The following is a 15,834-nucleotide window of genomic DNA, read 5'->3' as shown; positions in this document are numbered from 1 at the left end:
TGTATATATGTATATACATTATATATGCATATATGTATCTATATACATACGCCCCGCCCGTCTCATAAAATCAATTTAGCTACCCGACGTTTCCATTGGTCGTGTTTGCTCTCCCAGAAAATTTCTGCAGCTCCTGGGGCGTATATATCACTTTGATGTATACATTTGTACAGCTGTATACATACATATGTATATATACATATGTATATATGTATACATACAAAGTGTGTAGTTGTATACGGAGGCGAATAAATCTGCGTAATTATAGCCAATTAGCAATTAGAAACTCGAAACAGAATCGCTTAATTACGTTAATAGGAATAAAGCGTTTTGATATAATTATTGCTATTGTTATAAATAAAATTATATATATATATATATATATATATATATAAATCGAGAAGTTTTTCTTCAGATGGTGAAATAATATGATAACACGTAAAAAACATGTGTAAACACGTAACACATACTCCAAGCTGACAACATGTTCAATTGGAAGAAGCTTTTTCATAATAAAATATATTATTTATTTTAATTTTACAATTTTTTAAAAATTATCTTAACTCGACGTTTTTTAATTTTTTTGTTTCATATTTATTTTTTTCGTGCAATTTCGTGTGTTTTTGTGTTTTTTTCAAATTTATTTGTATGCACTGAAGATGGGTCAAATCAAGACCCGAAACGTATGTTCTCTGAATAAAAACATTTTCTTTCAATAAAACTGTTTTTAATAACTGGATGGATGCTCAAGAACAATTTTATCATATATATAAATATTTATACGTTTAGAAGCTAAATGTGTGTCATCATTCAGCTAAAATAATACAAAACCTTAGATAAATGTATTACTCTTTTTTCACCATATATGGAAAGTTTCAATTACATTTTATAAAAAAAAATGTAATTTTTCGGAAAAGGTTTATCTCAATTTTTAATTTTGACAATACATTCAGTTCCCTTCTTTTTTTTTAAATACAAAATCCGCCAAATATAAAATTACTGACTTAGTTTTTGCAATAGATTGCATTCATATTGCATTGTAATGATTGTAACATATGTTATATCGGAAAAAATTCTCAATATATTTTTAAAAGTGAATTACGTGAATGCTATTGCATGCATTTTTATTGTGATCTGTAAAGTCTATTTTGAAGTAGAACTTCTTTAGACGCAACTAGGGTGTAAATCCGTACAAATGCAATGGAAGTGCGTTACGGCAGATAAGATAAGATAAGAGTCGAGTGCCAATGATTCGTTATTCACTCTCGATGATATCATTACTATACGAGTCGATTGTGATTAGCCGTCGTGTATGTGAATAGAGATCTGTCGTTGTATGCGTACCGGCATCAACGCTGTATGCGTACCGATATCAACAAGGAAATCGGCATAAATAAATAAACATTTTATAGTTACATCATAGTACAAATCTTGATTTAATAAAAAATGCCTGAATCAGAAGAATATTTTACCCTGTTCCTTGAAAATAATAAAACAAATTAAACATTTGTGCCGTGTACTAAACGTAAGTTTATCGATTAGAAATTATTTCTATATTATTCGTAGTTTCTATAAATCTTTGAAGTTATTAAAATGGCAAATATTTTTTAGGCAAGACAGATATTAGAGCGGTTCTAAGAATGAGATTATATCGCCAGCGAAAAAGTAAAAAAAATACAAGCAGTCAATGAATGTATGTTAATTTTAATTACATGAAGTTCTTCAAACACAATTATTACATGATGAGTGAAGTTGCGTAAACAATATTTGTTTAGACGTTGTTTAACATAATACACTGTGTGAACAAATATTATAAAATTTCATAATCAGCAATTACTTTATTTCTCTAATGAAGGTTCATTTCTCAATGCTAATTACAATGACAAACCGATCATGTCATATTTGAAGTATGACTTTAATTACATTATTGTTTTTAAATACTATACACAGTTTTAATGTTATTATAAAAATAATATATAATTTATAATTTATCATTATATAAATGTGTATAATGGTTGACACTAAATGTGTGCATCACGAGTGTTATCATATTACTAATAAACATTATTGAAAATTGTTATATGATGTATTTATTTTTACTTAAAAAAATATAATAATGTGACTACCCTTAGATAATGACTAACTGATCCTATAGGTATATTCGTGTTGTCTCATTTTTTCTACTAATTAGCTTAGACAAAGCAAATTGCTTATTCAGAGTATTTACTTCACGTGGATGCTTTAGCATTCATCGTATATAACGATTACAATATAATAATCGGACTACCCTTATAAAGGGCGTTTAATCAAATTTTGGATATAACACCCAATTTAAGAATAAAATTACAACAATTTTTGTACTTTGCTACAATTTTCACTAAAAGCATTAATAAAATAAATCGTGTAAATAAAATAAAGAGTGTTCTCGCATCATGGACCTGCATTACAATAATTTTATATTATATTTAAAAAAAAATATAAAACTTGCTTCTCTAAATTTTAATATGTTTTTTCTCTAAAATTGCAAATTTCAGAATGCATTTATGTATATAGATAAATATAAAAAATAAAACTGTCTATTATAATAGAATATAATCTATAATAAATGTTCTATTTTTTATTTTTATAAAATTATAATTGATTATATGTATTTTATATGTATTTTGTAAATTGTGTATATATATATAAAACCAAATTTTACCTTTGTACATATATCAGAATTTTTTTAAAAAAGTTGAAATATTGAGTGGTTTTTTATCATGTACCTGCCTAAACACAATTTTTTTTTTGTGTAAAAATTATACTAAAGTAAAATCCTAATAAAAAACGTTCCTCTACAACTGTACATTATTTTGTTTTATTTAAATTAAATACTTTAATTTTAAAATTAGGATGCTCTTATATCGTGTGCCTGCCTTAATACAAATTCATATATATATATATATATATATATATATATATATATATATAAATTAACTCATCCCTTATATCGAGTGAGAGAGAGTCAACGAGGGTGCTTTAGAAGAAAGAGAAGCAGATAGCTCGTTAAAAAGAAAAGAACTAGTCTAGAAAGAGATGCAGCATGACCCAAAAGCAACCCGTAAGTCCCAGAATGGGCGTGGCATTAGTTGAATTGACCTAAACCACGCCCATTTGTCGACGTAGTGAGAAATAGTGTGAGAGAAGGCGATTTAGTTGGTGCCCAGACATCGTATCGAACGGACGTCAATAAAAAAAATATAATTGTAAAAGTTTTTTGCAAATTTGGTTTAGTAAAACAAAATTTGGTTTACCAAGGACATTTAAGTGAAGTGTGTGATTTGGTTTTATAGTGTGTGACAACCATCAAGTGTGTGTCTATTACCCCAAAAATGTTAAGGACATTCCAGTTCCAATAAATCCACCAGCAGTCCCAATGTTAAAATCAACAACCACGACAACATCATCACCCTGTGAACCATCAAGAAGTAAAATGACGATAACCGCCGCCAATACGACGACAACGTCCACCGCCGGCGGTGAACCGGTTCACCAACAACCATCAGTCACAACCAAAACATCAAATAATAGACTTAGTAATTTCTCAGTAGCCAGTTTGCTGGCTGATACCAGGCCGAGTGTGGAACGCAATTCGCCACCAGTCATCATAGGTTATCAAGAAAATCAGTTGAATAGGTTGTCTAGGAGTCCTGGTAAAAGTCCTGTAAGGTTTGAGTACGGTTCTGGACAAGCCCAAGCCACTGATTTAAGTACGAGCCCTTCATCTTTAGTTATAAGTCAACAACAAACCAATCAACATATCCAGAGACTGTTAGCCAATGTCAACGATTTGAACCAAACCAATATCTTGTTGAATCCTAGTTCTAACCAGAACATCCAAAAAATCCTTGCCAATTGTAACAGGACCAACACAAGTGACGAGGAATACGATTCCCACGAAGACGAGAACTCAATAGTAGACATTGAGGATGTAGAAGAACCTTCAAAAAAATCATCAGACGATGAAGAGTCGCGTAAAAAATCCCTGGACAAACAATCTGGTTCAGATGGTGAAACGAGTCCGAGAAAATCACCAGAATTTTTCATCCCTGGAACGCCAATCAGGCCAACTCCTTTCTCTGCTTTGGCAGCTGCCTGGGGTCAAGGTGTGCCTATTTTTGGAGTTCCTCCTGGTGGTTCTGGAGTTCCTGGTTCGGGACCGCCGCCGGGAATGTCGGGGTCGCATCCTGGAATGTCGGGGGCTACCGGAGTTCCACAAGGGGGTTGGCAGAGGAATCCTTTTATTGGGGGACATCCTATGTTTCAAGTTTCTGGACAGGGACAAGTTTTTGGACACGGCAGTGGGAACGGTGAGTGAAAATTTTAATTAATCAGACTAAAATAAATGTAGAAGTGTTCTAAAATTTTAGTACGTTAATACTCAAGTCCTTAATTTATACAACTATAATTTTTTTAGTAAATAAAATAGTAGTTGACAGTATTATGAGAGTCGGTACAGCCTGTTTTCATTGGTGTTACTATTAGTACTTAGGTCACCCTGATCACGTTAAACTTAATAGAACGCTGAAATTTTGGGACATTGGTACTAAAACCTTATATTCATACTCAAAATAGTTTAAACTTAATTTTTTTACTTACTATAATAGTTATTGACGTTATTATAAAAATTGGCACAAATAGTTTCAAATACTTTAGTACTAATAGTTTTCATGCCACAGCGGCTAAACTAATCACAGGACAACAATGATAATTTAGAATGTTGCTACTAAAACTCTAAAATTATACTAAAAAAATTTAAAACTACATTTTGAATTGAACTAAAATAGTTAAAAATAATAATATAATGATTGAAAAACTATTGAAACTAGAACCATATCGAATTATACTATAATAAATGTAATTATATTCGAATGTTAAAAATTTAGTACAGCTATACTAAAAGCTTAAATTTATTATTCATATACTAAAAAACTATAAATATCATTAAACTATAATATTTAAAAATGATAATACAACAATTACTCATGTTCTTCATCAAATACTCAAATTACTAATAGTAATTAGGATACTATAGCCAAACTAATTATCACATGATGCTGAAATTTTAGTATGTTACTATATATATATATATATATATATATATATATATATTTATTTATATTTATACAGATGTGTTTAAATTTTGGCGAACTCTAAAATATGTTTTTATGATTTTTAAGAATCTGATTCTAATTTTATACTTTTCAACACATGGTTTGAATAAAACACTATTATATATATATATATATATATATATATATATATATATGTATGTATGTATATATATAAATATATATATATATATAAAACTCAATATATATATATATATATATATATATATATATATATACCATTGCAAACGTTTCGAATATTTTTTTATGAATCTTTCTTATAATACTTTTACAATACTTAATTTAATAAATTGAAAGTATCTAACTTTTTTTTTAAAGTATGAACAAAATATTTAATTTTTAATACAAATAATTTATTTATTAATTTATGTTCATATAAATTTCGACTTCCTTTAATAACAAAATCGTATTTTGTTTAAGAAAATATTCGACATTGTATGAACAATGTATGAAAATTTGTAACTCGAGACGGGACATGAACTATAGCACAAAAACTATTTAAAGTAGCCCGAAATGATCTAAGTCGAGTTTGTAGTACATTAAATTTGCAAAACTTCAGTCTAATATCATATGTCAGGGCAATGAATATTTATATTTTGAAATTAATTTCAAAAAGTGGGGTTATAACTTTTTTGCAATCACCTTCAAGGACACTTTTGTATAATTTTAACTACAGCTACTAAACTAATTAGTAAAATCTAAAATAATCTAAGCCAAGTTTGTAGCAAATTCAATTAGCAATACTTTAGTTTAATATCATAAATTAATCAGCAATTAATATTTATATTTTTAAAATAATTTCAAAATGTGTGGTTATAACTTTTTTGCAATCGCCTTCAGGGACACTTTTGTATAGAAAGTTCCTGAACTTATTGAAGTACTCCAAAAGGGAGGATCTTAGACAAGTACATACACATAAATACACACATACAAACACACACATATTTATATATATATATATATGTGTGTATATATATATATACATATGTAGATATATATACATACATATATATATATATATATATATATATATATATATATATAAATATATATCTTGAATACAAAAAAGCTTTCACAACCCGTTTCAAAACACGTTTTTGAACATGTGTACGATTTATATATGTATATATACATTTATATATAAGTTTATATATGTATATATATTTCTATATATGTATATTTTATATATAAATATATAAATACATGTTGGAATCGCTAATTGTCTCATTAAGTTAATCAGAAGCTGCCATTAATTAACGCTCGGATTTTTTAATTTTGGAATACCATCGCTTCTTGCAATCGAAATTTATATATATATATATATATATATATATATATATATGTATATAAATATATTATATATAAACAATAAAAATATTTTGCAACAACATATAACTATTATAAAAAAATCAATTTGCAATTTTTTGAACAACTAGATTATTTATCTTATTGGACACTTACTTAAAGCTTTTCAGATCGTTCAAAAACCGTTGTATCTACTATAAAATCATCTAAGAAACTTTACTCATATCATATCATATCTTTAAAATGATTTGATACAAAATTATAACTTATAAAACCTTCTTATATAGTTTTTCTTACGAATCAATTGTTATAGTTGCAAAATTTTAAGTGTAGGTAAGATTGAATGTGTATTTATATATATATATATATATATATATATATATATATATATGTATATATGTATATATATATACATATATATTATAAAATGACATTTATAATTAAGATTTTTTGCTTAGACAACCGTTCAGAAGCAATTAATAATAACGAATTCCAAACTAATTGGAATCACATTTGAATCCGAACAAAAAAAAAACTGATTCCGAAACGAAAAAATATTTAAAACACATTTGTTTAAACAGAATCGAAATAGTTATCGATATTTTCAATTTACACAGTTTTTTAGATGATTTTATCTATTTTTTATGCTTCTAAGATGATTTTGTGATACAACTGCTTTTGAATTATTTGGAAAAATCTAAAAATGTGATAAATGATTTTCAAGCAAATATACGTTTTTGTTAAAAAATTTGCAACTTTGAATATTTATTTTTTTTACAAAAATATATTAAGTGTCATGATGTATATAGTATAATCTATATAAATTGTTCCAAAGATAATTTTGTGGTAACTAAAACCGTTTTTAAATTATCTAAAAAAATCTTGGAAAATACACTCGAGCTTTCAAAATAAAACTGTGAAAAAAAAGATGTTTATTGAAAAATTTATAACTTTCTGCAAAATATTTGTAAACATATATGTCAGGTATCATTTTATAGATAATTTTATCTACTTATTACGTTCTGCAGAAAACTTTTTTGTCAAAGCAATAATTTTTCATATTATTTAACACATAATTAATTTGCAGCTACTCTTATATCTACTTTCTAATAATTCATGTACAAAATTTCTCAAATCTTACATTATTTTTCCCCAAAATTTCTTTTCTCAATTTTTTAGGGTTCCATCTCAAAAAAACGCAAAATATCATTTTTTTACTTTTTCGTATGTATTTCCGAAACCGCTAGACCTGCCTTCTCAAATATTCAATCAATTTTTCATTTCGTCAATACAAGTAAAATGTTTTTGAATCATTCAAATCGGACGCTCCGTTCTTTCAAAAACTGATGTACCAAAGGCTGTATTTTTTGAATCACTCAAATCGGTTGAACCGTGAGCCCAAAATCCAAAAAAAATAGTATCCTGCCTATTCAAAAAAAATCTATCTTGCCTATCCAAAAATGTAATTAATTCTTCACTTCGTCAATAAAAGTAAAATGTTTTTTGAGTCATTCAAATCGGACGCTCCGTTCTCTCAAAAACCGAATTACCACTTTTGGCACTTTTTGTTCCGTACCTTCGAAAGGGCAACAGCTGTCTTTTTGAATCACTCAAATCGGTTGAACCGTGCGCCCGAAATTGTGGACGACCCAAAAAAATAGTATTCTGCTTGGACGCTCCGTTCTCTCAAAAACTGAAATACTAGTTTTGGCACTTTTTGTCCCGTGCCTTCGAAAGGGCAACAGCTGTCTTTACCAAAAACTAATAAGCACGTCTCCTTATCAATAGGAATCGAATGTTTTTTGAATCATTCAAACATATGTTTGGATACAACTTTATGTCTTACAACACACAAGGTATGACAAAATGTTCAGAAATCTTTGAAACGTAAAAGTTATCTCAAAATTTCTTTTCTCAATCTTTTAGGGTCCATCTCAGAAATTTTTCAAAGTCGGCCCTGTTCAAAAACTAAAATAGCCAATTAATTTTACGTGGAATTGACATCAAATCGACTGTGAAGGAACATTCAAGTCGTCGGTAGCATTTGAGAACAAGAAAAAAACATATATATACATTTATACATGTATACACGTATACACTAAATGTATATACTGGTTGGCATAAGTTTGTTTTTAATTAACTGTGAAGCTGCGGCCGTTTAAATATTTTAAGAATCCGATGAATTGCTTGTAGTTGATTTAAAATGATACCAAGAAACCAAAATAAATACTGAAAGTAATTAGGCACAAGGTTCCGTACCAATATAAACTAAAAATGTGTTCTTTTGTTAAGCAATTATATCTAAAATTTTTGAAAAACTTGCAAAAGTCGTATAGAATTCTGTTAAGTGCCTTTGCTATACTTTTTTTTATTTACAATATTTATTACAACTGTTAAATAACATCTAGTAATATTGATAAATAATAACATAAATTTAAATAAATAAGAGTGCAAAGGGCAGAATTTACTTTGCTATACTTGCTTGCAATTTTTTTTCGAATATTGTATATTTGCATTTTTTTTCAAAAAATTTATTAGGTACACGATGATATAAATTTGTAAAATTATAAATACATCTTTGTAAAATATGTATAAAAAATTTCATCCTAATTGAACGTATAGAAATATTTTTAAAAATTCATTGAAAAATTGAGAGCGCTCTTAAATACATTTGGTCTCACCGAGGATTCTACATTTTGCAATTCTATTCAAAATAAGTTACGAGAGCTATTTTAATAAAATTTTGTACAAATATATATACATATCTGTAAAATATATAGAAAAAATTTCATCTTAATTGAACGTTTAGAAATATTTTTAAAAATTTATTGAAAAATTGTTAGCGCTCAAATAAATTTGGCTTCACCGAGTATTCAAAATTTCGCAATGTTTTTCAAAATAAATTACAAAAACTAAATCTATAACTTTGTATATATATATTTACATTTCTGTAAAATATCTACAAAAATTTTTATCTTAATTGATCCTTTAGAAATATTTTTAAAAATTCATCGAAAAATTGGTAACGCCCTTAAATAAATTTGGCTTCACCGACGATTCGAAATTTCGCAATTTTTTAAAAAATAAAGTACAAGAGCTAAATCAATAAAACTTTGTACAAATTATATATACATATCTGTAAAATATCTATAAAAAATTTCTTCTCGATTGAACATTTAGAATTTTTTTTTAAATTTATCAGACTTTTTATAATAATATTTTTGGTATATAAATTTTACGCCCTACGTTTATAAATTCTTCTCCTAATGCGGGTCTGTAAAATTACTTGAGGTCTCTAAAAATAAATTATTATTTACTGAATCCTTAATGTGGCCCTGCCTTCTCAAGAATAGCCAACAAATGGCAAAATCCAATTAGAAAATGGCAACAAAATTAATTAGCGTCTTAAATGAGTCGTGCGCTCTCTGAATTATCCTTGTTACTAAATCAAGTGGACGAATGTATAAATAAATAAATGGATATAAAAATATATTGTTTGTGTTTTAAAAAAACTAGCAGATTACTTAAAAATTAGTAGAAAAATCATTATGGCCATTTTAGGCCACTGTAATTGGTTCAGGATCTGTACTTGAAAATGTACAAATTCTGGTTTACCATTACCATTTCAGGTTCTTCCCCGATTTATCTCGTTAAATCCTTTCGACATAACTCGTAACAAATATGTTTTTGTCTTTTCACAAAACGACATTCACCGAGAAATGTCGAAACAATCCATTGTTTTATCCGAGACATATATATTCGATGTCTTATAAGATTTTCATAAATCCCATGAACAACATGATGATGTATTTTCAATACGAAGTTATTTGTGAAGATATTGTATTCAAATGTCGTGGAGGATTTGTGGGAAACTGATTTGCCTAATGGCAAGTTGGTAAAGATATAAATTGGAGTCGAGAAGTACGGTAATGCCGATTGTTGTAGGCTTGTATTTTAATTTTGCAAAGTAAATTTATAAACTATTTGAAGTAAAACTTCTTTAGGCGCGACTAGTGTGTAAATGCGTACAAATGCAACGGAAGTGCGTTGCAGCAGATAGGAGTCGATAAGATAAAGAGTCGAGTGCCAATGATTCGTCATTCGCTCTGGAAGATATCATTTCTATACGAGCCGATTGTGATTAGTCGTTGTGTATGTGAATAGAGATCTGTGGTTGTATGCGTATCAATACTAACAAGAAAATCGACATAGATAAATAAACATTTTAAAAGTACATCGTAGTACAAATCTTGATTTAATGAAAAATGCCTGAATCAGAAGAATATTTCACCCTGTTCCTTAAAAATAATAAAACAAATTAAACATTTGGGCCGTGTACTAAACGTAAGTTTATTGATTAGAAATTATTTCTATATTACACGTAGTTTCTATAAATCTTTGAAGTTATTAAGATGGAAAATATTTTTTAGGCAAGACAGATATTACAGCTGTTCAAAGAATGAGATTATATCGCCAGCAAAAAAGTAAAAAAATATAAGCAGTCAATGAATGTATGTTAATTTTAATTACATGAAGTTCTTCAAACACAATTACCTGATGAGGGTTGCAAAAACATTATTTGTTTAGGCGTTGTTTAACATAATCCACTGTGTGAACGATTATTATAGAATTTATTAATCAGCAATTACATTATTTCTCTAATGAAGGTTCATTTCTAAATGCTAATTACAATGACAAGCCGATCATGTCATATTTGAAATACGACTTGAATTACATTATTGTTTTTAAATATTATACACATTTTTAATGCCATTGTAAATATATAATTTATAATTTATCATTATATAAATTTAAAAAATATAAAAACTATATATGAAACTAGTTTTCCAACAAACGTTAGTCATTCTGTCCAAAATTTTTATTTTAAACGATCAAACCTAATCAAACACTTGAAACTTCAAAACCGTGTACGGTTTTTCACTAAAACGCTTGTAAGTCTTGAACAGCAACTTTGATTCATGTAATTTTTACATCATTTCATAGCTAAAACTTTAAGCTTTCATCAATTTGGGACTCCAAACTTTCTATCTTGTACCAATTTTCAAATACAAAGCTTCGAACTTCAATTTTCACGTAACCGCAAATCTTCAATCAAACCAGGTTAAAGAAATTTCACATGCAGGATAGCTTGGCTTAATGCAAAATTTGAAAAAATATGAAAACAATTTGTCAAAAACAGTTTTTTAAGAATCATTGTTCACTATTTACAATTAGTTTTTCAACAAACGTTGCCCATTTTGTAGGAATTTGTTGATCAAACTTGATCAAACACTTGAAACCCCAAAATCGCGTACGGTTTTTTACTAAATTGACTGTAAGTCTTGAACGGCAACTTTGATTCATATGAGTTTCATGCCATTTCATAGCTAAAATATTAAGCTTTCTCCAATTTGGGACTCCAAACATTCTATCTTGTACCAATTTTCAAATACAAAGCTTCAAACTTCAATTTGTACTTAACCGCAAATCTTCAATCAAACCAGGTTGAAAGAATGACATACCCAGCGCTGAAGATTTACTTACAATTTTCGCAAATAAAAAGTATACATATATATATATATATATATATATATATGTATATATATGTATACATTTATATGTATATGTATGTATGTATATGTATGTATGTATTCATGTATATATTTACAATGCTTTTAAAGTTACACATGTTTTGCCCATAATAGACTCATTTATATTTACTGCTCGTCTCCTAAACCTAAACCGAGATCATTAATTTAGCATCTCGGTTTCTCGGGACAGTTTTAAAAGTTTTATTAATGATGTTAAGTTTAAGAACTCGGGTTGACGGCAGTTAATTTCGCTTCAACGGCGTTTAGTCGCGTCGTTTACCAAATATTTCCTCTCAGTTTTTTTGCATTTCATTCGGCAACAAAAAATAAAAATAGTGGTTAAGTAATTAGATGATTCTTATATTCATTTGTATGCTTTTCTATATATTATATGTACAATAAAACTGTAATTAAGGAAAAGAATAAAGTGAAGCTTTGCCTATTGGCAAAAAAACTTTTGAGAGTATTTATAGTACAGCAGTGCATTTACATTTATAGTAGTTTTTTTTGACTATATAATTGTTAATTACTGCTGCAATAGTAATATAAAATATTAATAAAAGTTGTAATAAAATATAGAACTATGTGCAAGTGGCATTTTGCCTTAAAACAAGTTGTTTCGATGAGAAGTAAAATTTTCTCTCAGGTACATAGTTTCCATTGTATGTGTCAAACTATTCAGAACGACTTGAAGGTTATAAAAAAAGTCAAAATGAGTTTAAAACCCAAGTAAGACTTGTTTTGAAACAAACATTTCTGATTATTATTCTCAAATTTAACAAAGTATCAATAAACAAACAAAATTGATGTACTATGAAATATATAAACATTACTGCATTTAAAAAATGTAGCACATGGCCAATAGGCAAAAAATAATCAGTATTGTCCCTTATGTATATATATATATATATATATACAAATAACTAATGACATCTCAAATATAACATCATTAATTTTTCGAAACCTTTTAGCCTTTTTTCCGAAAAAAATTAAAAAAGATATTTTTTGACGATGAAGAATGATGAAGTTGAAGTCGTAGCCAAAAATATTATGTTTTGTCATTTAATTATATATATATATATATATATATATATATATTTAAAAATATGTTTTGACTGACACTGTTGACAAGTGCAATTCATTCTGAACGAATACAATATTAATTATTTGAAACAAATAGAATCTGTATGAGATTTTAAAGCCTAAATATTTGAACATTAAAAAACATTGATTATTAATTGTTAATGTAAATTTGGACACTATTCAAAATAGAGATATTAAATAAAAAGGCCAAAAATGCACTAGGAATCTTAGGAAAGTCCATAATTTCAAGATGCGTACTAGTTTCATACATTTCTCTCAAAAAATTACTAAAACCAATGTCTAACATTCGTAATTATAATTTAAACTTCAAACTAATTATAAAATTGAATGTTTTAGTTAAAATAATATTATCAATCACATAAATAAATAATTAATTAAAAAATTTAATTAAGAACTCGAAAAGAGTCCCACAAAATCTATAATTTCAAAATGCGTACTAGTTTCATACATTTTGTCCCTAAAAAAATTCCAAAAATCAATATGTAAGATTTGTAAATATAATAAAAATATTACAATTAATAATAATAATAAAACTAGCAACATTTATCTTTTGTAATAAAATAAATAACTCAATAATTTAAAAAATTGTGCAAGGAATCGAGTAAGACCTTTACAAAAATCTGAATTTTGAAATGCGCAAAAATTTCAAAACCTAAAACTAAGATTAATTATTATAACAAAAACATTACAATTTAAATATATATTAAAGTACTAATATATATACAAGAACAAGTTTCCCAAAAAAATGGCAAACTGGCGTATAGCATTCTTAAATATAATAAAAACAAATTTATATTTATAAAAACATACTAATATTTATAATACAATAAAATAAATAATTCTCTAATAGCCAAGAAATCGAGTGAGTCCCACAAAATTTAGAATTTCAAAATGCTTACTAATTTCATACAGCTACTGAAAATTACAAAACCAACGTCTAATATAAATAATGATAATAAAAACACTAATTTATATTTAAAATGAAGACATTTGAATATATAATGTAATCAAATAAATAATTAATAAATTAAACAAAACAGCCAAGAAATCCAGTAAGACTCTCACGAAATTTGTAAATGCGTACTAGTTTTATATATTTTTTGCCTGAAAATTAATACTAACCACAGAGCAATATTTATAATTGTAATAAAGATAATACAATTTATATTTATAAAAAAATAACATTTATAATTGCTATAAAATAAATAAAAAAGCAAATCCAATAAGAGTCTCACAAAACCATAATTGCAAAATGCGTACTAGTTTCAAATATTTTTCACAAAAAATTACAAACATTAACGTATAATATAAATAATTCATCACTGCAATTAAATAAATAGCTAATGAGTTAAATAAAACAGTCAAGAAATCCAATAAGAATCCCACGACGTGCATTATTTCAAAATGCGTACTAGTTTTATATGTTTTTCCCTAAAACTGTAGTAATAATCAAAGTCTAATATATATAATTGTAGTTAAAACAATATAATTCCCATTTACAATAAAAGTAATAATATTTAAAATTGCCATAAATCGAATAAATAATTGATTAAATTAGCCTAGAAATCAGAAAGTAAGTAAGCCTCAAAAAGTAAGAGGCTCACGAAGTCCATAATTTCAAAATACATATTAGTTCCATGCACTTTTCCCAAAAAATACATAAAACCAATGATTAATATATAGAATTATAACAAAACAATAAAATATAGTAATAAAATTCATGAATTATTAAAAAGTCTATAAATGTATCCTTTCCCTCTTTCAGATTCCAACGAGCCTCCAAGACTAAAATGCAATCTCCGCAAACACAAGCCAAATCGCAAACCGAGAACGCCCTTCACAACCCAACAACTGCTATCCTTAGAAAAAAAGTTCCGAGAAAAACAGTATTTATCCATAGCCGAAAGGGCAGAATTTTCCAGCTCCTTAAGACTGACGGAAACCCAAGTGAAAATCTGGTTCCAAAACCGAAGGGCAAAAGCGAAAAGGTTGCAAGAAGCTGAATTGGAAAAGATTAAAATGGCAGCTCTGGGAAGAGTGGCGGCTGTCGGCGCAGCCGGCGGACCGAACAGCGCACTTTACATGGGATACTTTCACCCTGGTTTGATGGGCGGGTTGCCGCATATGTAAAAATCGATGTTTGGAGATTCGTAGACAAAAAGGGGTAAAAGATACGTTGTTTGGAGTCCCAAATTGGAAAAAGCTTGATGCTTTAGCTTTAAAATGACGCTGGAAACACTTTAATCGGATGTAGTGTTCAAGACTTATCGCCGGTTTAGTGAAGAAGTGTACATGGATTCGAAGTTTCCAAGCACAAGGACTACCCACAAATATTTTGCAACATTGTTTGTTGAAAGAGATTATTATTAAATAGTCTTGTATATATTTACATATAAATGCATAAAAAAATGTTCAAACTTGTACAAATTGTAAATAAAACTTGTAAATAGAACACGCTCTAAGTGCGTACAAGTTTATGTTTGAAGCTACGTATTTGGAAAACGGAGCACGATAGAAGATTTTGAGTCCCAAATTGGTGAAAGCACAAAACTTTAGCTTCAAAATGATGCTAAAACTAATTTAATCGCATTACCCGATCAAGATATACAACCGGTTTAGTGTAAAAACCTACTGGGTACCTGGTGTAAGTGCGTCCAAGTTCA

The 15,834-nt window shown here is 27.6% G+C and overlaps 1 protein-coding gene across 1 annotated transcript; it reads left to right on the top strand.

Moving 5' to 3' along the window:
* Positions 1-3,075: 3,075 nt before the first annotated feature.
* Positions 3,076-15,301, top strand: LOC113363105 (muscle segmentation homeobox). The gene is made up of 4 exons (XM_026605588.1): positions 3,076-3,100; positions 3,333-3,643; positions 3,911-4,349; positions 14,937-15,301. Exons 1-4 carry the CDS (start codon positions 3,076-3,078, stop codon positions 15,299-15,301), a joined length of 1,140 nt encoding a protein of 379 aa, XP_026461373.1.
* The last annotated feature ends 533 nt before the right edge of the window (positions 15,302-15,834 follow it).

The sequence above is a fragment of the Ctenocephalides felis genome, unplaced genomic scaffold (assembly GCF_003426905.1).
Source record: "Ctenocephalides felis isolate EL2017-DRISC unplaced genomic scaffold, ASM342690v1 CF-g0.4_SCAFFOLD_00845, whole genome shotgun sequence".
In the NCBI taxonomy this organism is placed as follows: Eukaryota; Metazoa; Arthropoda; class Insecta; order Siphonaptera; family Pulicidae; genus Ctenocephalides; species Ctenocephalides felis.
This window is presented reverse-complemented; position numbering and strand designations above follow the sequence as displayed.